This window comes from Colius striatus, chromosome 3 (genome assembly GCF_028858725.1).
Source record: "Colius striatus isolate bColStr4 chromosome 3, bColStr4.1.hap1, whole genome shotgun sequence".
NCBI lineage: Eukaryota > Metazoa > Chordata > Aves > Coliiformes > Coliidae > Colius > Colius striatus.
In genome coordinates, this window is record NC_084761.1 from 64,497,057 (window position 1) to 64,518,182 (window position 21,126).

Consider the following 21,126-nt stretch of genomic DNA (forward strand, 5'->3'; position numbering starts at 1 on the left):
TCAATAGAAATAATGGCTTCTGATTGTAGGCTTATAATGCTATATTAGCTATCATCCATATTAAGCTAATAGTCATAGCACATCTTCTATGAATTGTGCAATTTGGTTGAGCATTGCTACTTTAGCTGTAAGCTGTTGTCAGTCATCTTGTCCTCCCTGGTTGTTTGCCAGGATCTTCATCCTGTACTTGAGGAAAAAGATACTCATGAATATTTAATAATTGAATGTACATGGTTGGTCTTAAAGCCAAATACCAAAATGGATAAAATCATTTGAGTTGCTTTTTTTTTCTGTTTCTTTTTTCTTTTTTTTCAAATGAACCTTTTACATCGAAGTAATTGAGAAGTACATAAAGCTGAAGATCTCAAGGAGGAAGTGATGTCATGCTTCCATGGCCTCATAGATTGTATCTGAAACATGTTGGCTCTGTCTGAAATAGGCTGTGAACTCCTTGGGGCAGGGCTGATCTGCTTCCAAATCTTGTAAAATGCCAGACACTGCTGATATCACCCACTGAAGAACCATTTCCTCATACCTGACTTGTAAAGGAAGTGATGGATTTCAGTGGCATTAGCAAAGGAAAGGTAATTGCCAGCATTTAAAGTTCTCAAAGATTAATGGCAAACAGAGAAGCCAAAACAATACTATGGGAGATTGATGTATAGGCAAGGAAATGCTTTGGATGCAATATAGTGGTATGCCTTTTTAAAAACCTTTGCACTATCTTAACTTGTAGGTTGTGCACTGAGTATTGGCCTGGGATTTCCCGTATGCCAGAGGTCACATGATCATAGGAATTACCTGCTGTTGCTTTTTTATACTGCCTGGCATGGGGAAATTGGATTTCTAGAGGATTGTCAGGTTTTTATTCACTCTTTTAGCTATTTGTTTAGTATGTGAGGGTTGTGCCAGTGGTCTTGTGGATTGTGTATGCATTTCCAGTATGTAGTTGCAAGGTGAGGGTGATCCTAGCACTTGTACTTCCATGCAGCAGTTCTCAGTCTTGCTTAAAGTGGTGGCAGTTGCCTTTCAAAACTGATATTACTCTGCTGTGTTACCTTGACCTTTTTTTCCATTGCTCAAGCAGAAAGTTTCCATTCCTTTCAAGTTAGCCAGCTCTAGTAATGGGTGGCATGTCAAAGTCTGGAATAAAAGCATTTGTGCAGCTTCCCTAAGTAATTCAAATGATGAGTGAACTCATAAAGGGAAGAACATTGAAATTCAGGCTGAATCAGTGTTTAATTGCCTGCTAGTCTGATCTCAGTTTCCCTCGTGCTTGAGCACTGGAGGAGGATGAGGTCATGGTGCTGATCCTTGACCACAGCATGCTGCAGATTTTCGGTGTCTTACCAGGACTTGCATCAGCTGTGTCCTAAACACTGAGTTGTTGTGTCACAAATACTGAGTTAGCTTTCTCCTAAACATCCGCCAACTTGGTGTGGTTAGGCTCTACACGTTGCTTATGCCCATGGACCAGGAGACACACCAGCCCTAAAAACCATGATGCCCATTTACACTTGTGAAGAAAGCCTTCAGCCTAGGTTCAGAGCAAAATTTAAATTGTTCCTCAGGATCTGCAGCAGGCATCTTTTGTTACCCTGTGATTTGCCTTTGTAAACTAATTCTGCTTGCTTTTGATGTTGTGGGTTTTTTTTCTGGTTTGTGGTTTGTTTTGTTTTTTTTTTTTTCCAGACTGTATGTCCAGACACCATTTTACAAGCAAAAGCAAGAGAGACAGAGAACATGGTTTGTTTTAGCTTTCTGATTTGCGCTACAGCTTTGGTTTTCAGCATGTGTACTGGTCACAGTTTTTACAGATGATAAAAACGTAGAACCACTTGGGTCATAGAACCACTTTTATAGTTGTCTTTTTAGACGATAACCTATTTTTTAGAAAGTGGAAAGTCAGCCTACATTTTTGTACGAGTTTAGATTCTGCATCAGTAGCAGCTAGAGGGGAGTGTTTTGATGTGGTCCTTTGTTTTACCTTCTTAAACTTTAAAAACAAAACAACAAAAGCCTTGAATCAATTACCAAGTCACATTGAGCTAAAAAGTTGCATGAAGTACTTGAAGGGTTTAGCCTTTTGAAGAATGAGGTGGATTTGGTTGTGTTTTTTTTTGGGGGGGGAGATTTGACTGTTCAGATTTACTTCTGGCGTCAGCAGCACACGTCCCATCACGCCCCTGCCCTCAGGGAGGCAAAGAGGTTTTCATGCCTTTACCCCTTTTTTGGAATACCAAGCCCCTGCCGCGCCCTTGCTTCAAGTAGGAAGGTTTCTGACGAGGATAGAGTGCTGATACAAGAATTGGATGGAAATCTGCTTTACCGCCATGTAAAATCTCCAACTTCAAATGAAAACAAAGAAACCTCACATCTTGAAGCCCAAAGAAACCAATCAACAAAAAAAGCCCACCATTTTTGCTTCTGAGCTCCACCTATGTGGGACCGGGGAAGTTCCTGGGGCAGCAACCCTACACAGAGTTGCATGTGCTGTGAGGAAAAGCTCCCACATCCAAAATGGCGGGGCTGCCGGTTGGAAGTGTGAAAACGTGCAGTACAAAGGCAGGGATAACGTCGCATGTTCGAACTACGTGAATAATGCTTTCGTGCCTTGCTTCGGGGGCCTTGAAATGTTTCCTTTGACACTGGGGACGGGAGATACAGGGGACGGGCCTCGCACGTTGCCGCCACGCGTTGCTATGGCGACGGGCTGCCGTGCTGGTGCGCGGGGCATGGCGGGGCGGCGGCGCGGCACGGCACGGGCGCGCCTCAGCGCTGCCGGGAGGTGCCGCTGGTGAGATGCCGCGTCGCCGGGGGACCGCCGGGCCGCGCCGTCCTTGCCGCGCCGTGCCAGGGGAGCATTTCTCCCCTGTTTGAGTCGATAACACGCTTTGCTGCACAAGAAACGCATCGTCAGCAGCGGCAGCGCGGGGCGGTGGGTGGCTGCGCTGCGACGCGCTACGCGCCCCCCTCGCTCGCGAGTGTCGGTCGTTCGGTTCGGCGCGGCGGGCGGGCCGGTGACACTGGCAGGGCTGCTCTTCCCGAGCCGGGACGCGTGGACGAGGCCTTGCCTATTGTATTCAGGATTAGCACGAGGCGTGTTGGCGGTCGAACGTGGCGTTGTGCTGTAGCGGGCCGCTGGAAAGATACCGTATTGGTGACGGGGCGCGTTCCCCGTGAGCGCGGGTTTGCGGAGCCGCCCCGGGGCACAGCGGCTGTGGCGGGAGCACACGGGTGAGGGCAGGAGCGCCTCACACCACGGCGGGACTCCGCCGTTTTTTTCCGGGCCTAGAGAACTGTAGAGGTTAGTGGCAGAACGAGTACATCTGGTATATCTAAGTACTTCCTTCGAGATTCTTTATTGCTGGTTCTGGAGGGCAAAGAAACAAATAAGGTTTTTAAATAGATTGCGAAATTTCAAAGCGTATTTAAAACACCGTGAAACATCTTATCAGTCTGTTTGGGGTTTTTTTTGTCTCAACGTTTTTAACAGCGTCCAACTACAAAATAGAGATCTATATTCTCCAGGCTGGTGGGTGAGACAAGGTGAGGCCTTGATCAGCTACAGCAATTGTCCAATGTTTTGTTCCAGTCCTAGATTGGAAATTGGCATTGGTGCCTATGCTCGTAATGCTGGAAGTCTCATCTTCCAGTTCCAGTAAGCTGCAAGTAGGCCCTTATGCAAAATTTTCCTGAAGTTGCAAGATGCTGTCACACTATACAACTGCTTTATGGTTGCATCACAGTTTAGGTTGCAAATTACAAACCAGGCTGGTTTAGGATTTTTAAATCTTGGAAGTCTGGGGCAGTCCCTGCCAGGTGAATTGTGCCTGGTAAGTTATACACCTGGTGTGTTGGACCTATTGCACAAGTGAGAAGAGTCTGTCAGCATGCAGTAGGTAGTTTCCAGGCATCAGGAAGCCTGCGTTGCCAGACGTCTGGAGAAGTGGGCAATTGCTTAAAAAATACAGGAAAAGTGTTTTCATGCGTGAGCATGCATGGGACATAGGATATATGTGATAACTGTGATCAATCTGTTCTCACCTAGTATCATCCATTTAATTTGTCCTCTGGATGCTTGCATGGAAGCCTCAGTGATTCCTTGAGGGGGCCAGGAAAGGTTCATCAGGTAATTGCGTTTGTGCTGTTCGTATTTACTCCATGGTGGGGAAGTGGGGAGATAAAGATTTTTTAATAATTTAAAACAGGTTCTGGAAGTCTGTGTTGTACAAAACTTTTAAACGGAGCACACAAAAAAGATATTGTTGAAAAAAATTTAACCACTAAGAGAGTAATAAAATTATTTGTACAGCTGTTTTATTCTAACGGTAATTTTTTGCAGTAAAGATTCCTTTGACTGCAAGAATATTTTGCAGGGAAGGTTCTAAGTAGTCACTGCTTCTTGCATTTTACACAAGTACTTAAAGCTTTGTAACTTACAATGCTTTTTTTTTTCAATCTTTCTTAGGCTTCTGGTTTGGAATCACGTTTGCAAATCCTTGCCTAAACACTGAGGTTGGCTAAGGCAAGATATTTCCAGACTTCCTTTGCTATTAGTTTTTGTTCATTTCTTGGAAGGAACTTATTGCCAGCTTTGAACACCTGTGAATAACCAGCAGATAATTTGAGGAGAGTGATCTGACTGCTGTCAGTACTTTGGAAATCAGATGACTGAAAGCTCAAAAAGTTGTTTTGGGATCCATCTCCCATGTAATAGCTCCAGAGGCAGCCTGCAGTTCACTCGGTTGCTTGGGAGCTGTCAAAGAACGCAGTATCTTGTTTTACACTATTACTGAGGAAGAGTGCATGCCAGACAAAGACAATTTGCCACCCCATTTATTTTCAGCATTCTCCTAATTCCCATGATTTGAAGTAAAACCCATCTTCCTGACAGGCCAGCTTCTTAGTTCCCTTAATCCTGCAGCAAAATGATAATCTTTTATTTCTGACTTCACAGGCTGTTGCTACCGAGAATGCTGTGATTTCACAACTGTGACTTCACTATTGGTGGAAGCTATAGCTGAAAGAGATGAGCCACTCTCTTAAGGCTTGGGGTAGAGTTTGCATGCTTCTGGTTTTCTGGAAGCACTTCCAAAGGAGCGGGATCTGGCAAACAGGCTTGGGTGATGTCTGTCTGCATTGGTGATGAATGATACAGTCAGAGGAGAAAGTTTGTAGCAATTGTGTTTGGCAAGGTTACTCCTGCTCTTGAAAGAACTTAAGTTGTCAGGAGGAAGATGTCACTGGGAAGTTATACAAGGCATTTGCATCCTCAGTCTCCAAAGATATCATGAGGAAATTAAATGCCGGAATTATTTTCTCTAAATCGAAGAACTCCTTTGTCCCCCTTTTCCTTTTCTTCATCTTAAGAATAGAATTTTGCAAATGCAAAACTTTTCTTGGAAATAGTAATTGTATCAAAACTTCCATCCAAAAAAAGCTACTCAGAAGCAAAGCAAAATACATGTAAATCACATTGAAACCTTTATGCCTTAAAGTAGACTTTCAGGCTCTCTATAGATGGAAACAGGAAGTGAAGGAGATGTGTAACTTTAGGCATTGTGGGCAAGAATTTCTATCTTCCCAAATAGCTTATGTGCATAGATTCTGGTCATGTTCAAGTTTGTATGCCAGGTCCAAGAAATGTGTGCCTAAAATTAGGCCTCTAAGTAACTGTCCTGATTTTCAGAAGCACTGAGAGTACAGCAGCACTCAATGGAGATAAAGGGAAGTGCAAATCTGCATCAGTTTTGAAACTTAAAGCTGTGACTATTAGAAACAGCATATGGCAGTAGGAACCAAATTTGGCTCCTTTAGTATATCTGCCTTTCACCACAGCAGAAAGTTTTCAGAGAAGTAGTGCTTAGAAGTCAAAATGTCGTGGTTATCTTCAACAGTGGTGCTGTTGGACTCCAGGAAAAAGTATTAGTAAAAGGATAACTCCTGTGTTTTAACATTCACTTTTTGAATATATGAGGGAGCGTGATTGAACAAATGGAAGACACACTCTTACCTCTAATAAAATTAGTATTTTATTTTCACTGTTCATTGTTCCATTTTTGTTTTTCAGTTTTTAATGTGTGATATGAAAGGTCATGCAGAGGAGTTTAGCAGAATTATGCATGTGCAACTGCCCCCATTGGTACAACTTTTGGAAGCTGTATTAGCTAAATCAGGTTAAAAGCACCCACTCTTATTCCAGAAAAAATGGAGATTTACATCAAGATGATTCTGGCAGTAAAAATGTCTTTTAGACCAAAGCCTTAGGTTCAGTTTCCATCTTAATCTCTGTCACACAGGTGTTCCCCAAATTGCAGGCAGAGAGTGTACCAAACTGGATGTTGCCTAAAAAAAAATCTGTGTTGCCATACCTCAATTAAATGTAGTACCAGAATTAAAATACCACAATAGAAAGAAAAAAATCCTGAGCCTCGTGCAGAGGCTTTGCAGACCACACATGGCACGCAGGATGGGCTTCGGGCAGTCTCGCATTTTCAAGCTTTTGTGGGTTACACCTTCTTCAGAGAAACTACATGCATGTGTGTTTTGAAGAGGTTCTCATAAAGCAGCAGACCACTTCTGCAGACAGTGTTGGTGGTGACAGGCTTTCTTGTTAGCACGTGTTGTGGGTCAAAAGGCCTTAGCCATTGGTATGCTCCCTATTAGCATGCACATGACTGCATTACTCTCAACTTTTCTTCACTGTCCTGTGAGCTCCCAGCCTTCTCCTAGCTTTGATCTGTCATCATAAAAGCTGAAGAGCAGACTTTTGCAGAGCAAGCTAAACATTTTTGTTTTAGTTGTCCTGCCTGTGGCAGGCACTGAGGGGGCTCACTACAGGCCCAGGGAGGATGACGGTTCCCTGGGCCGGAGCCAGGCGATCTGGCTCATGCCTGAGCAGCCAGGATGCTTACTCCATGGGCCCTTGCCACTTGAACTCAGGCTTTGGGCTGCAGCAGCAGATACCTTTGTTCTCTCAGGCTTTTAATTGAGACTGTGAGGCTTTCATTCAGTCCTTTGTGTGGCATGGGGTGAAGGTCGGCCTAGAAAACAAAACAAAGGCAAGCACCAAGTGGATGCAGAGCACATGCAGATGGGCCTTCACAAAACAATTGCCCTTTTGTTTGCTTCTTTCTTTGCTGATGCATGCAGCCTTTCCTGCTTTCCTTATTCCAGCAGTCCTGTAGACCCTTATATTCTCCCAGGCTTCCTATAGCTGGAAGTACTAATTTTATTTCTAATAATTTGGTTATTATTCCTGCTTCTATTTAGCCCCACTAAGCATTTGGGTTCTTTTAACAAGTCTTCTTTCATCAGTAAGGTCACATGTGCTGCATCACCTGCTTTAGGAATCAAACAAAAATCATTTCTTTCCTTGGGTTTCCTTTTAACCTTTCTTGTATTTTTTCTTGCTTATATTGTTTCTTGTTTTTCTCTCCAGTCTCTTGCTGCTGCTAATTCAATCCGTATAGCTTAGGTTTTTCTTTAAGTAGCTTCTACATCAGCTCTTTAAGACTAAAACTTACAGGTACCAAACTGTCAGGAGAAACGGCAGAAGTCTTAAAAAATGCTTTTAAGACTAATACACATCTTCTGTAAGCCTGGCCTGCACAACGGTTCCAGCCTCTGAAAGAGGGTAACCGAGTAGGGAGAGGGACGTGCCCTGTTCCTTCACCATGTGTGATGCAGTGGTCTGATGAACAGAAATGCTTTTGCAGCAGAGAGCTTTGTCAAGCTCTGGCTCTGACACAGATGCTTCTTACCCTTCTAAATATGGAGTCATGCCCTTGGGCCCATGAGGTCTGGGTGAGTTAAAAGTACTGCCTGTGGGGGTAGCTCATTGAAAGAATATGGCAGTAATTGTAAGCCTTTTTTCTTACAGTCCAGAATAAGGAATGACAACATAATGACAAGATACGGAATGACATTTTTGTTGTTGTTTTAATGTGGGTAAAGAAAATACTATCTTGCTATGACAAAATGTTGTCAGTCAGAGCCTGGAAATACACATCTCCTATGCTATTTGATCTCAGTATTTTGTTACATGTGGCTTTCTCTCTGTGTCCAGTGGCTTCTTGCCAAACATGTTCAGGAAGTTATCCCAAATCTCTTTTTGTTAGCCTTTTAGTTTAGTTCGGTGTAACTTTATGTCATTGGCTCCTGAGACTGTTTTAGGAATCTAGTCTTGATATCCTAGTTTAGGTCTCTGTACTAAGACGGCAAAGACACGACTATTTTTATGTGTTCTCATCTTCCAGAAAACTGGGTCATAGCAACACTTGGGGAGCACAGGACTCTTCCATGCTCTGGTGCTTTATAAATGTTTGGTGAAAGTTCAAGACAGAAGTCTCATTGTGCTCAGTTTAGAAAACAAAGAAGAAGAAAAGAACAGACAGTTCTTGTCCTTGGAAAGGGTTAACAGTGTTCTTTGCAGTGGAGATCAATACCAAATGTTTGAGTTTTAATAGCTATGTTAGAAATCTGAAGGATGGAATGGATGATGAAGAGTCCTTGGTACTCTGTCAGTCAGATCACAGTTGGTTAGGTTCATTAAGACTGCTGAGGAGGACTTCAGAAGGCACTGGCAACAGCTGAGCAAAGCAGCTGAGCAACTCTGCAAAATAGTGACATCAGCAACATGGTGTAACGCAGTGCAGTGAACACTGGGAAAAATTGTGCTCAAGCACATTAGATTTCATAAATTTTTTAGCAACATGGTCTGCACATTGTTGGAGTCAGTGGTGAATGTGTTAGATGAGTTGGGGGGATGGTAATTAAAAGTCTAATCATAAAACTGTACATTAGGAGGTATGTAAGAAGTCATGCAAGGAGCTCTGTCTGTGGGATTGGTAATTTCATCTTTGTTTTGGGTAGTGTGTTCCGTTTTATGGCTCACATACAGGGAGATTTTCAGATTCCTGAAATTTCACTTAGAAAAAAGCAGGAGTCAGGGAGGTGTTACCGTTGTAATAGTAAAATACTTGTTGCAGGTTTTGGTTTACTGCTTCCTGTAATATAATGTGTACTCAATAAAGCTGAGAAGCAACACCCATGTGAAATGGTCAGGAAGAAACTTCTATTCTAGCAAGTTATTTAATTGTAGGAACCCCTAGTTCCTGGTACTGTCATTTGTTTGGGGATATGGTTTTTGATTGCTGCATTTGCTGATAGTCATACTAATTAGGGGAAAAAAAAAAGAAAATCCACAAGTCTTTGAGGATCTCAAAAGGACTGTTTCTGCCTGGAACAGGAGCATTTCCCTTTAAGATTCATCATACGCTAGTGACAACGTGTGCAGTTTGTTTTCTCTGCTTGCTATAGATGCTTGACCAGCATCAGCAGCGGATTTGGTGAGTTGCTGAATTGTTGTACTGTGGTGTTTCCCATGTTCCCATCCTCACGACTGATGCACATATAGGGGAGACCAAAGGACAGAATTTGAAAGTATCTTGAGCCGTTGTGGGAAACGGTGGCTGCTGCATCTACCCCACACAGGTAGAGTATAGGGGCAGAATATCCTAATACAGCTACTTCATGTAGCAGGGTGCAAGATATTTTTGTTTAATAAGAATCAAAGTACAGCGTCTTAAATGTACTCCAGCTGCAGTGAAAACTCTACTTTCTAAGATGGGGGGGGAAAAATGACCCAGTAAACTCTCAACTGGTAAGTCTTTGGGGTGCCTAACCTTGTATTTTTAAAACCACTTCTGCACTATTTTAACTGATTCCATGCCTGATCTTTTCATCAATTCTCTCCTATCCAGGGAAATCTGGACGGTTAAAGGGTTCTGTAGTACCGTGGGACTTGTGTTCAGTGTTGCAGGTTCTTGTTTTAACCTGAAGTTATCTGCCAGTCATTGCTATCTGTTTGAAAAGCTGTAACCACTACAAGTGTCATCTTTGGGGTGAAAATCCTTTCATGGATATAAGTAAGAGAGGGTGCACTGTGTCGTTAGATTATATTACTAATCATCCCTTCACCTTTCCGGAATTTTAACTGCTGACTAGACTTTTGTTGAATACTTTCTGCAACATCCCCAGCCGCACTGAAAATGTGTTCTGGCTGAACTGATGAGCATAGTGAAGAACATGTGGCTAAGGCTGATTATTATGTTCAACAGCCACGTTCTCAGCCTTTACAAAATTTCCACCCTAAAAAAACCCATCTATATTTGTCATTGGTTGGTTGTTGTTTTTTCTTTTGTTTCTTGTGTGTGCACTCTCTTGCCAGATCTCCTCTAGCGTCAGATTTTTGTAATGCTTCTGTCTTTCCTTGCATTTACTGTTTTCTGCCAGAAAACAGGCAGGCTTTGTTTTTTGAGGGTGTGGAGTGTTGGTGTGGTTGATGAAAATACAGCTTTAACATTAATCAAATTAATAGTAGTAGGTTTCTATTCAAAAGAAACAAAAAACAAACCCTCCTCCCATCTTGTCCCGTGGTCCTAGTTACAAAATCTGTTAGAGAATTGTTCTGTGTGGTCTAAAATATTGCATACTTTCCAGTGAACTATAATTTAAAGAAGTCACTTTTAGCAGTCAAATTCTAAAAGGACAATTGTTTTACCTACTGGCCTTTTGGAGGAGGGAGTTCTGTGGTTTGCTTTGTTTTTCCACTGAAGACTTGGTGAGTTCATTGAAAATGCTGTTTACTGAGTTGTTTTATTAGCAAGTGTGACACTGAATTATGGTTCTGTCCTGCATTGGGTAATATTTAAAGTATTGTTTGTTTTTCATTTCAGTTGTTATGACGTTCTTTAGCATGTGATAAAGTGGAAATGCTTTAAAAATGGATAACAAATAAGAACTAGATGGTCAAAGATCTTTAATCATATCCATAGAGTAAGCTGTATAATGAGCAACTTTATGGCCTTGGGAGTCAAACCCAGGAATATTTTTTTCAAATTCATTAGTTGCAGGTAGCATAAAAAAGATACCTGGAACTGGTTGTTCAGTTAGGAGATCATGGTGAAACACCAGTGTGCCGTGAAAAAAGCAAGTTTTGTTCTTGTTATGTGTAGGGCAGGGTATTTCCCTGAGTGACAGGTTAGCTGGAATGCTGGAATATGGTGCAGAATTCTGGTTGTTGCTTTATAAAGAAAAGTTAGGTTAAAGTGAATGTAGGAGAGCCCTCTAGAAAGATTAAAGGAACAGAGGGACAGACATAGAAAAGAACACTAAAAGAGCATGCTTTTTTAAAAGCCAGTGGAATGAGGTCTAAAGGAAGGGAGGTACGTTCCCTACAAAGATGGTGGGGTGTGAGCAGTGAGAGGAAAAAAAATGAAGAAGAGTACTTAAGCTCCTAGACAGCATTAGCACAAAGACAGGTGTGCCTTACTTCTTGGGATATTGATGAATTTTCTACCTTGATCATATTGCCTCTTGTGTTTTTGTAAGTGCTTTCCTAAATAACCAGGACATTTGTTCAAATAGATCAGTGGAACTTATTAGCATACTGCAAATAAGTTGTTATTAGTGGAGCACTAATATGTTGAAATTTTTAGTATGAAGAGATTTCCTAAAGAAATCTAAGTTTATGTTTGTGTCTGTCTGATGTTCCTTAGTCTGGTTTCTTCTTGGGCCATGGGGTTCATGGGTTGTGTGCCTGGTCCAGTGTTTGGGTGCTTCCTGCTTTGTGAAGTTGGTTCTTGTAGAACTAGTCATAGTGGTAATGACCTTCATTTCTGGCAGCTACAGGCTCTGAATGCTGAGTACCAATGGCTGATTTTAGCCTCTGAAATTTGGGATCCACTGAAATAGTCTGAATTTTCTCATGCTTTTGCAAACCTTCTTGTCATCTTTCAGCAATATTCTTTTTTTAATCTTTTTTTGTTCTTCTCAACCTCCTGATTTGAGCACGTTCCTTACCTCTTCTTCAGTTTCCCTCTGGTGATAGTGAAAAGGCTGTGGCAAAGGAAGAGAATCCCAGGCCCTGGCTCTGGCTCAAGAGGGCTCAAAAATATGGAGTTTGACAAAGGAGTCGGTGTTCAACGCAATCAATGTGTGTTCAAATGAAGAGAAAGGGATCTTCTGCTTTCTCAGTGCATGGTGACTGTAATCAGAACTGTGCTATGTTCTGTACTGATGTCTTTGGATGTACATGTGTGCATGTAGTTACACAGAGATAATTATATGGTGTATTCGTGCCATACTCTGTCAATAAGGCAGCTTTTGTTTTGGTATCAACTTCTTCTCGTGCTGTGAGGGAGACGTGGGATGGAAGAACAGAGCGGCTGCCTTGATTGGGAAGCGCATATGGGTATTTTGGCTAGGCCTTCCTCCTCTGAGGTCATACTGCAATCGCATCACTGGTAATGACAGTGCTGGTTAATCCATCAACGTCTGCTCTTCTAAACAGTCTCATTTACATTTTCCCTGCTACTGGTCTCTCCTTTCACTTTCGCTTTCTGCCATGCTTGAGGTATCAGCACTTCTTGCTGTTCTTAATACTGATTGAAGTGTTAGTGCACTCCTCTCTTCTTCCTGGGCTCAACTTTCTCCCAGATTCTCTACCTCCTTCTCCCTGAGCAGTGCTGGAGAAAGGGGATTACTGTCAGTTCATCACACGTTGTCTGTGCTACTCCTTGCACCAGAGAGGGAGAACTCACATCCTCACACTTCCCCTGCTCCAGCGTGGGGTCCCTGCCATGACAGATAGTCCTCCATGAACTTCTCCAATGTGAGTCCTTCCCGTGGGCTACAGTTCTTCATTAACTGCTCCAGTGTGGGTCCCCCACAGAGTGACAAGTCCTGCCAGCAAACCTGCTCCAGCATGGACTCCTTTCTCCACAGATTCACAGGGTCTTCACCACAGCCTCAGTGGCATCTCTGCTCTGGGAGTGGGAGCACCTCCTCCCTCTCTGTCTTCACTGACCTTGTCTACAGAGTTGTTTCTGTCATATGTCTCACTCCTCTCTGGCTGCAATCTTGCACATCTTTTCTTTTCCCCTTCTTAAGTATGCCATCCCAGAGGAACCATCACTGTTGCCAACTGGCTCAGCCTTGGCCGATGGTGGGTCCATTTTGGAGCTGTTGGAAATGACTCTATCAGACATCGGAGAAGCTTCTAGCAGCTTCACACAGAAGCCACCCCTGTTAGCACCCCACTACCAAAACTTTTACTACACAAGCCCAATACAAAGTGCCTGAGAAATTTGTTGGAAAAAGGATATTTGGACTATGGTATTACCTTTACCTGTTTTTCCACTAGCGTTTTAACATTGGTGATAGCAGCGTAACAGTGTGACTGTTAGTGAGAGAACTCGTGTGTGTGTGCAAAAACAATACTGCACGCACAAGCCCAGATATTTAACTTTGCATGAATGTTGCCTGGTGCAAATGAAAAGCAGAATGAAGTTTTTGTGTTTTCTTTCAGTAGGTGCCTGTTGTAATTCACTTTTGAGCCCACAGAAATTTTTCTGCTTGGAATAAGTTTCATTGCTGTGAAGGGATTGTGGGCTTAGCAGACAAACAACCAGCGTTTCCTCAGGAAGATCCTGGGGGACCCAAACATTGCAAATGCCAAGTTGGATTCATTAGAGGCTTTGTGGCTGATCCTGCAGCCCCAGGGAAGGTAAAACTCCTGTAAAGTTTAAGGAAGATTTCCTGGAATGTGGCCTTTCAGGGAACACTGAAATTGATGACTGTGTGTGTATCAAAAGCCCAACTTTTAATGCTGAGATCTTGGCTACTGCCTAACTACAGGTGTAGAGAAGCACCCAGCTTACCTTACACTTGTAAATTAGCCTGTTTATAATATTGCTGTGCTGCATAACAGTCCCTGTAAACAAAAGTGGTTTGCTAGTTGTGTAACCCAGCTAATTTACTTGAAATTTTAGGCTGGATTTGACTCTTCCACTGCCAGGGTAGCTGCATAGGGAGCTTGCAGCATAGGGAGATGATGACATTCGTGGTTTTGTTCAGTCCTAAACACCTGGTGTGTTCGTTTAGAGGAGAACCTAAGAGAGCTGCCTGTTCCAGCACAGCACAGATGAGTCCTGAAGTACTATTTTTCAAGATTTTATGGATCATAGAATCACAGAATTGCTTGGTTGGAAAAGACCTTTAAGAGCATTGAGTCCAACCACTAACCTGACACTGCCAAGCCTGCCACTAGGCCATGTCCCTCAGCACCTCATCTGCACATCTTTTAAATACCTCCAGGGATGGTGACTCCAGGGGCAGCCTGGTCCAATGCTTAACAACCCTCTTGGTGAAGTTTTTCCTAAGATCCAATCTAAGCCTCCTGGTGCAACTTGAGTCCATTTCCTCTTGTCCTATCACTTGTTGCTTGGGAGAAGAGACTGACCCCCACCTTGCTACAGCCTTATTTCAGGTAGCTTGAGAGTGGTTGTGTCTCCCGTCAGCCTCCCCTTCACAAGACTGTCATACATATCAGACTATGTGTATACAATGCTTCAAACTATTTCAGAGTGCGTAGGATACAGGAATCTTTAAAGTGCCTTGTGGCAGCACTTCTTTTTTTGTTTGCCCACCCGTCTGTGCATACTGGTCTTCTCATTCTGATGACTAGATCACAACTAGAAACAGTTCTTCTCCAGTAAAGGTTGTTTTCAAATGTTAAAAGGGAAAATCCTGAAACAGCTAACAGTATTTCTCCAAAACACCAGCAACTGTTTGTCATCACACACTGTTCCTACCTCTTCTTCTGCCTTTTCATGATGCTTTAGCTTAACAAGCAAAGGAAAACCTAGCACTGGGCGTAAGATCCTGACACAGTGACCTCGTTCTGAGCATTACCTTCTTTGTCAGTAGCAGCAGAAGCTGAAGCAGCTCTGCTGGCTCTCAGCACTTGGAGCAGTTTGACATTTTCTGTCTGGCATGTTTTCAGGGCTCACTTTGTTGTGAGCCCAAATGGTGAATGGGATCATGAAAAGTGAGCTTGCAAGAACTTGTCCACTGCTTCTGATTTTTTGATAAAGAGTTTACAGCAGCACAACTTTGAGCCGGTGTACAGCAGAGCTGTTTGTTACATGCAGGTCTGCAGCATTATTCAGGACCGACAAAGGAGAGTCAATTTTTCTTTTTAATCAATACACACTGGTAAGTGTGGTGGAAAATAGTAAATAATTTAAGTAAATATTGCTCCGTGTGAGTGTGTGGGTGCGCGCAGGTACGTCTTTGCATTTGTGACTTTGTGCATTGAGGGTTGTGTGTTACTTCAGGAAGATGGTATGGGTAATTTTTTATGTTGACTAGAGGGTTAAATCTTTAACTTGTCTTTACTAATGCATGTAAATAGCTTTCTTGTCCACTTAATGAGGAGGCTGGCTTGTAATCCTGTACAATGCAGCTGGGCACCGTTCCAGAAGCAGAGGCAATTGGTTTCAAAGACAAAGAAGCCAGCGCAGACATAGGGAGAAACCTGGAACGGTTGCGTCGTGGATTTTTTCAGAGCGATGACTCATTTCGGTTCACAAAGGATTCTGGGCAGGGTAGTGAGAAGTCAGGTTGGCTGATCCATTCCTATGACTTCACTTTGCAGAGAGCCAGGGAGAAGAGGAGTGACACTGCAGAATCCTGAGGCACTGCAGTGGGAAGGTGCTTTGCGAAGCCTGTGAGTGCCTTTGGAACAGGGGGCGGTGTCAGAACGCGATTCCAGCCGTTCTGTGGAAATAGGGCAAAAGGAGAGAGATGTTTTCAAAACACTGTGTAGGAGTTATATTTGTAGTCCTTTTTAGATTCTTTACCTCCACCTCCCCTGTCATTTCTTAACCATTTATTTCTTGTGCTTATGTGAAAATTGCGTGAAATAATATTCCTTTCAGTGGACCTGCATAGATACTGCATTATTTTTTTATTTTCTGGAAGCCCTTATTTCCTGCTTTAAAGAGGTGGGTGTTCAGCATATTACTGCCTAAAAGCATGCTTTGTTTTTCTTCTTTCAGGTCCTGTGGCACTGATCTATGCTGCAGCCAGCCAGCTTCCACAGTGATATAAAGCCCCAATATGCACATTGTTGTTACATCACAGCTACTTTGGATACTGTACTGGAGCATGGAACCAGACCATAGGGTTTCAGGTAAGTCCCCCTTTTTTAACATATTGTGTGCCAGAAATGTAGACGTGGACATTTGTTAAAATATGCATTTGAAAAATATTGTTTGAGGAAACACATTCTAAAGCACACAATATATTAAAAAAAACACAGTTCCACCCTCCTCCTTCCCAGGATAAGCAACACCACCAAAATCTTCTCAACTGAATCCTCTGGGAAAGTTCCGTGCTCCAGCAGAAACTTCTTATGATCATAATTGTAACACGTGCTGGGATATCACTTTGGATCAGGAGGCAGCTGCCCACAGGACATGAACAAAGAAAAAGGAATTAAAATCACAGGAAATGCATAGCATGAATGCATTTTTAAAAAATCTACTGGCTCTGAACAATTTAGGACCTGTTTCTGAAAGGTGGTGCCATTTGGTGGACCTGGAGATCATGATTTTACCCGGATTCAAATGATTAAAAACATCAGTTTGCGTGGTAGAAGTTCCCAACTGGCAAGTGACTAGAACTTTGTTCAAGTGTTTGTCATATAGCTGGTCATTACTAAGGTTGCTGTGTTTTCTTCAGACTGGTTAGAGTTGCAGTTATCACCTTACCAGGTCACATTCTTGAAGTGTTCATGGTCCGTGTCTGCAAATGAAGGTGTGTTTTGGTGTGCATGCATTTCAGAGGTGCAGAAGGAGCTCCCTGGTTAGTGAATGTGTGTTACTGCATTTGTTGAGCCTTTGTTTAAGCTGCTCTTCAAGTCGAATAAATGGACAAGTCTTTAATGTGGGGTTTTTTTTCCTTATTGTTACCAGTCTTCTGATATCTGTAACTGTCTAGTAAACACAACCTGCAGCTGTGTTGATAAAATGCTCCCAGAAATGATTTAAAAGGATAACTTAGATATGGCTGAGAACAGTGCAAGCAGCACACCTTCTAGTGTTTTTTATTTTCGATTCTGCTAATATAATGCACTGGAACAGGCTGCCTAGATGGGTTGTGGGGTCTCCTTCTCTGGAGACATTCAAAACCCACTTAGACGCATTTCTGTGTGACCTACTCTAGGTGGTCCTGCTCTGGCAGGGGGGTTGGAGTAGATGATCATTTGAAGTCCCTTCCAACCCTTAACATTCTGTGATTCCATGATAATGTGTTCTGTGTTTGTGTGCTAGTGCAGATCCAAGGTATTTCAGAATGATCTGGGTAATACCACAGAAATCTGCGTCTTCTTCCTGTACCCTCCTGTTTTTAAATGGGATGGATATGTTGTCTGGCTTAAAATGGTAATTATGTATCATTGTTGTGAGTTCATATGAGAAAAGTGGGTTTTTGCTACATCTGTGTGAGTATTCAGCAATTAGAGGGATTCAGTCACATTAGTGTTTGGTGGAAAAAGGAGTAATGTGCAACACAGGCCAGACGTGTGTAACTTCTTCAGCATCTGTCCTTTCTTTTAAGTAAAGCTGAATTTGTGCGTTTTCTACATCAGGTGTTTAACTTACAGGATTCTTGGAAAAAAGTGGTAATGTTCTAAACTGAAGAGCCTTCTTTTTGCTTGTTATCAGTAGTTCTGGTTTTGTTAGCTACCTTTTGTTTGAAAAAGACCTTTCTGTAATTCTTCCCAGAGTGAAATTAAAGGTTTGTATTGTCCAGAACAAGATTTTTTTGTAGGAGATTTCTATTGCAACCGTCACTGTAATCATGAGGTGTCATAAAGTTACTGTACTCTAGTTTGATATTTTCTGATTAATAACAGTTCTGCAAGCAGCAAAAGTAGTGAAGTCATATTTCCCTTGACAAGTGAGTTTTGACTGCATTCTCTTCTGTCTAGTAGGAGGTGACTGTGCCTGAAGCTCTGTGCATATGGAGCATGCATAGTAAACACTTGTTGCAGAATCTCTGTTGTCTAGTGAGGCTCCACCTCTCTGGCACGTGGAAACCAGGCTAAAAATTATGTTTAAAAACATGTGAACCAAAAGGTTAAAAAGGTGTTGAGAGGCTGGATGGAGAAGAGAAACTGGTTTTTGACTTCCTATATTTTACAGGATAGAGAGTGTAATCAGAGGATCTGTTCCTCATTTTGGGGCACTGGTGTGTATAAATTCTAATATAGTGTGGTTTTGCATTGTGATTTCATTAATTTTCCTTCACTATGATTGTACAGAATTGGTTCCATTTGTAAGGCAAGAGGTTATTTTTTTCAAGCAATCTTCATGCAAACTTCATGAGACAAGGGAGTTTGACTTCCAGGTCACTTATTTCCAGCAGCAGAATCACTAATAAAAATTCTGTCATCGGTATGTAGTTGACAGTTTAACTGCTGATATGTGGTGCAGAATATAGTCAACCTTATTTTCTCCCAAGGTGATGGTGGTACCCAGACTTTCAGAGAATAGAGACACTAGATAAACTGGCACAGGAAGATTCTGACTGGTATGTGTTCAGGATGGGTGAATTTTTATTCTCAGCCCTGTTACTTTCTCATCTGTATGTTAAACACAGTTATGGTTATCCAGTTTTTCAGAATGTTTTGAAAAGCACGGAAAAAATGTGCTATGTCAGAGCTAAGTGTTTATTTTATGTGCTGCGTAGTCTTTTGTTCTAAGTAACAATAATTATTTTTTCCCCACTGGGTAGCACTACACCCCCAAGGCATAAATGAGGACAAATCCCATTTATTGTTTGCTATGTGCTTGAACGTTTTTTAAAATTTAAGTGCCACTTAAGAAGCCCAGAAAACTTTTTTCTGAAAGAAATTCTTTAAAGTTTGTAAAGACAGAAACAGAGCGAAAAACAATATATAGAGATATATGTTGAGATGTATATCTTGTATTTAAACAAAACATGTAGTCAGCTGGTGAAAAGTGCTTTCTGAGCTCTGGTTTCCATTTAATTTGGGACATAAACATATGAAAGTCAAGGATAGTAATTTGATTTCAAAGGAAAGCTGCTTGAGACAAGCATCAGTCGGAGCTAACAGGAGCCATATGCTAGATGTTTTATGCAAGTGATGTGGTCTTTAAAAAAGAAATTACGAAAGGCACATTTGATTTTTTTTTTAAACAGATCTTCCCTAAAGAAGTTGTAGTAAACCTTGTGTTCAACAGGCTAAACAGTATTTATGCACGTAACTGATGTTAATATATTAAATCGTAGATACAAGATATTTTCTGTTGTTGGGCATCGAAGAAGTTTGTTTGCTTCACTATAACCACAGAGCACTTGTGATTTCCCAGAGCCACAGAGTAGTTAAGGTAAAACTTGGCAAATTAGAGCCTCCCTGCGTGAAGGTTTTGGCTTTCTACCACTAGGTCTGCTAAAAGGTTTACAGAAGAGTGCTAGCATTTTTAAACCAAGAGCCAGTAACTATCTTCAGTAGACAGTTACGGACAACAAGCTACAGAGGTAATTCTGGCACAGCAGAGGTGAAACAAGAGTTCGCTTGTCATAGTGAAGAAGGTTGAAAAGCACTGAGTGGAAAAGAATAAGACTGAATTGGCATTTACAAAACAGAAATAAAGGTTTTCACATAAACCAATATCTGTTAGCCATTTCTGTTGCATTTAAAGCCATTTAAATTATGATTTTGTGGAGAGTTATAGTAGTTTTTGAAGTTAATTAAATGGTCATTAAGCTTCCAAATATTTGCAAGCAGGGCGTATGTTACCTTGGTGTAACTATAGCATACTTTACTAAAGGTTGTGTTAAAATTAGGAACCAATACTGAATGTTTGATATTGATGAGTGATGTGAAGTGTAGTTAGTATTTTGGTGGAAACTCGTGGCGTGTTTCTGTTGACAGGAGCCCAACTGGCAGGAGTCAAATGTGAAGACTTGAGTGTTTTCTGCACACTAACCTAGAAAAGCAATTGCATGCTGGAGTCCAGCTTTGAAGGGAAAGATTGTGCAAAGTGCAAGGTTACTAAAATCCAAGTAAACTTTATTATTTCTTAACTTGTACTTAGCCTGTTTTAAGTTCACAAGTCCCAGAGTGATCCCAGAGGTGGATCTCTGCAGGCTCTTGGCAGTCAGGTGAGAGCTTTGGGCTGCTTCCGGGGGTGAGCAGAGTAATTGGTTTGAGTTCTCTAGTCACTGCTCTGGGGGCAGCTGAGAGGCTGCAGAGCAAACCTACAGAACTTAGCAACACTTACTAGGCTTCACGTATAACCTTCCTCGAGTCCCTTTTCCATGTCAGGAAGATGATTACAGTATGAAGGCCCATTCCCTGCATCCTAAATACCATTCTGGTTAACTATGAGTGGATCCTTTCAAGTGCAAGGGGAAGAAAGACGTCTTCCTCCCACTGTCCCATCCTGGCACCTGCATAGGCAGCAGTGGGAGTGTGTGACTGGGAGTAGGCACAGGGTTATTCCTGTCACAGTGCTTTAGTTTAAGAAGTTGCCAGGTCTTTGATGATCCAGATAAAATAATTCAACAAGTTCTATCCTTCCCCTGGATGCCCTGAAAGCTACCAGGGGAGCCTGTTTCAGTGCCCACTGAACCTGATAAGGTTTAATCTCAACTGAGGGCAATATAATGCCAATCTGTTCGATGTTGCAATGAACTCAGTAGTGCTCACAAGGATACCCATGACACAGAAAATCTCTGTGTGAAAGACAGTAATTTCTTAAATTGGTTAGCTAAATCTGCATAGTTCTTATCATAATTCTAATGCTTTTCAGCCATGACACAAATCAGTAAAGAAACTGAAGCCCTACACAAAATACAGGTGACTGTTGATCAAAGTTGGTAAACTCATGTATCTGGCTGATTACAAATATTTGTCTATGAACAAGTTTAAGCTGGCAGCAAGTATAATTCTTAGTAAACAGTAATAAAATAACTGTGATTTTTTTTTCTTTGTTCTCAAATTATGAGGGGACAAATGGTGTTTGCTCACAAGTCATATGAAAGCATATTGCCCACGTTCCCCTGTAAGCTGCCTATGATCTTGTTGATTGCCATTGTCTGTAAAGCACATGGCAGGAACTTTTCAGGTTTATGTGAAAAAAAAAAAGAAAAAGTCCAGGAAAGTTTCTATTTTAAGGTCATCATTGTGTGGTCATATGAGAATGTGGAGGATCTTGGAGGACACTGTGTTGAGGCTGGAGGAAA

The 21,126-nt window shown here is 41.9% G+C and overlaps 1 protein-coding gene across 3 annotated transcripts in view; it reads left to right on the forward strand.

Annotated features, from left to right (window-relative positions):
• Positions 1-21,126, forward strand: part of STOX2 (storkhead box 2) — a 142,924-nt gene that overhangs the window by 105,806 nt on the left and 15,992 nt on the right. The window contains exon 2 of one of the 3 annotated variants that reach the window (XM_061992901.1): positions 15,909-16,042. The exons of the other annotated variants lie outside the window; for them this stretch is intronic. Within the exon in view, the coding sequence (XP_061848885.1) occupies positions 15,970-16,042 (73 nt within the window). The 5' untranslated portion in view covers positions 15,909-15,969. The remainder of the gene's footprint in view (positions 1-15,908; positions 16,043-21,126) is intronic. 3 annotated transcript variants of the gene reach the window in all.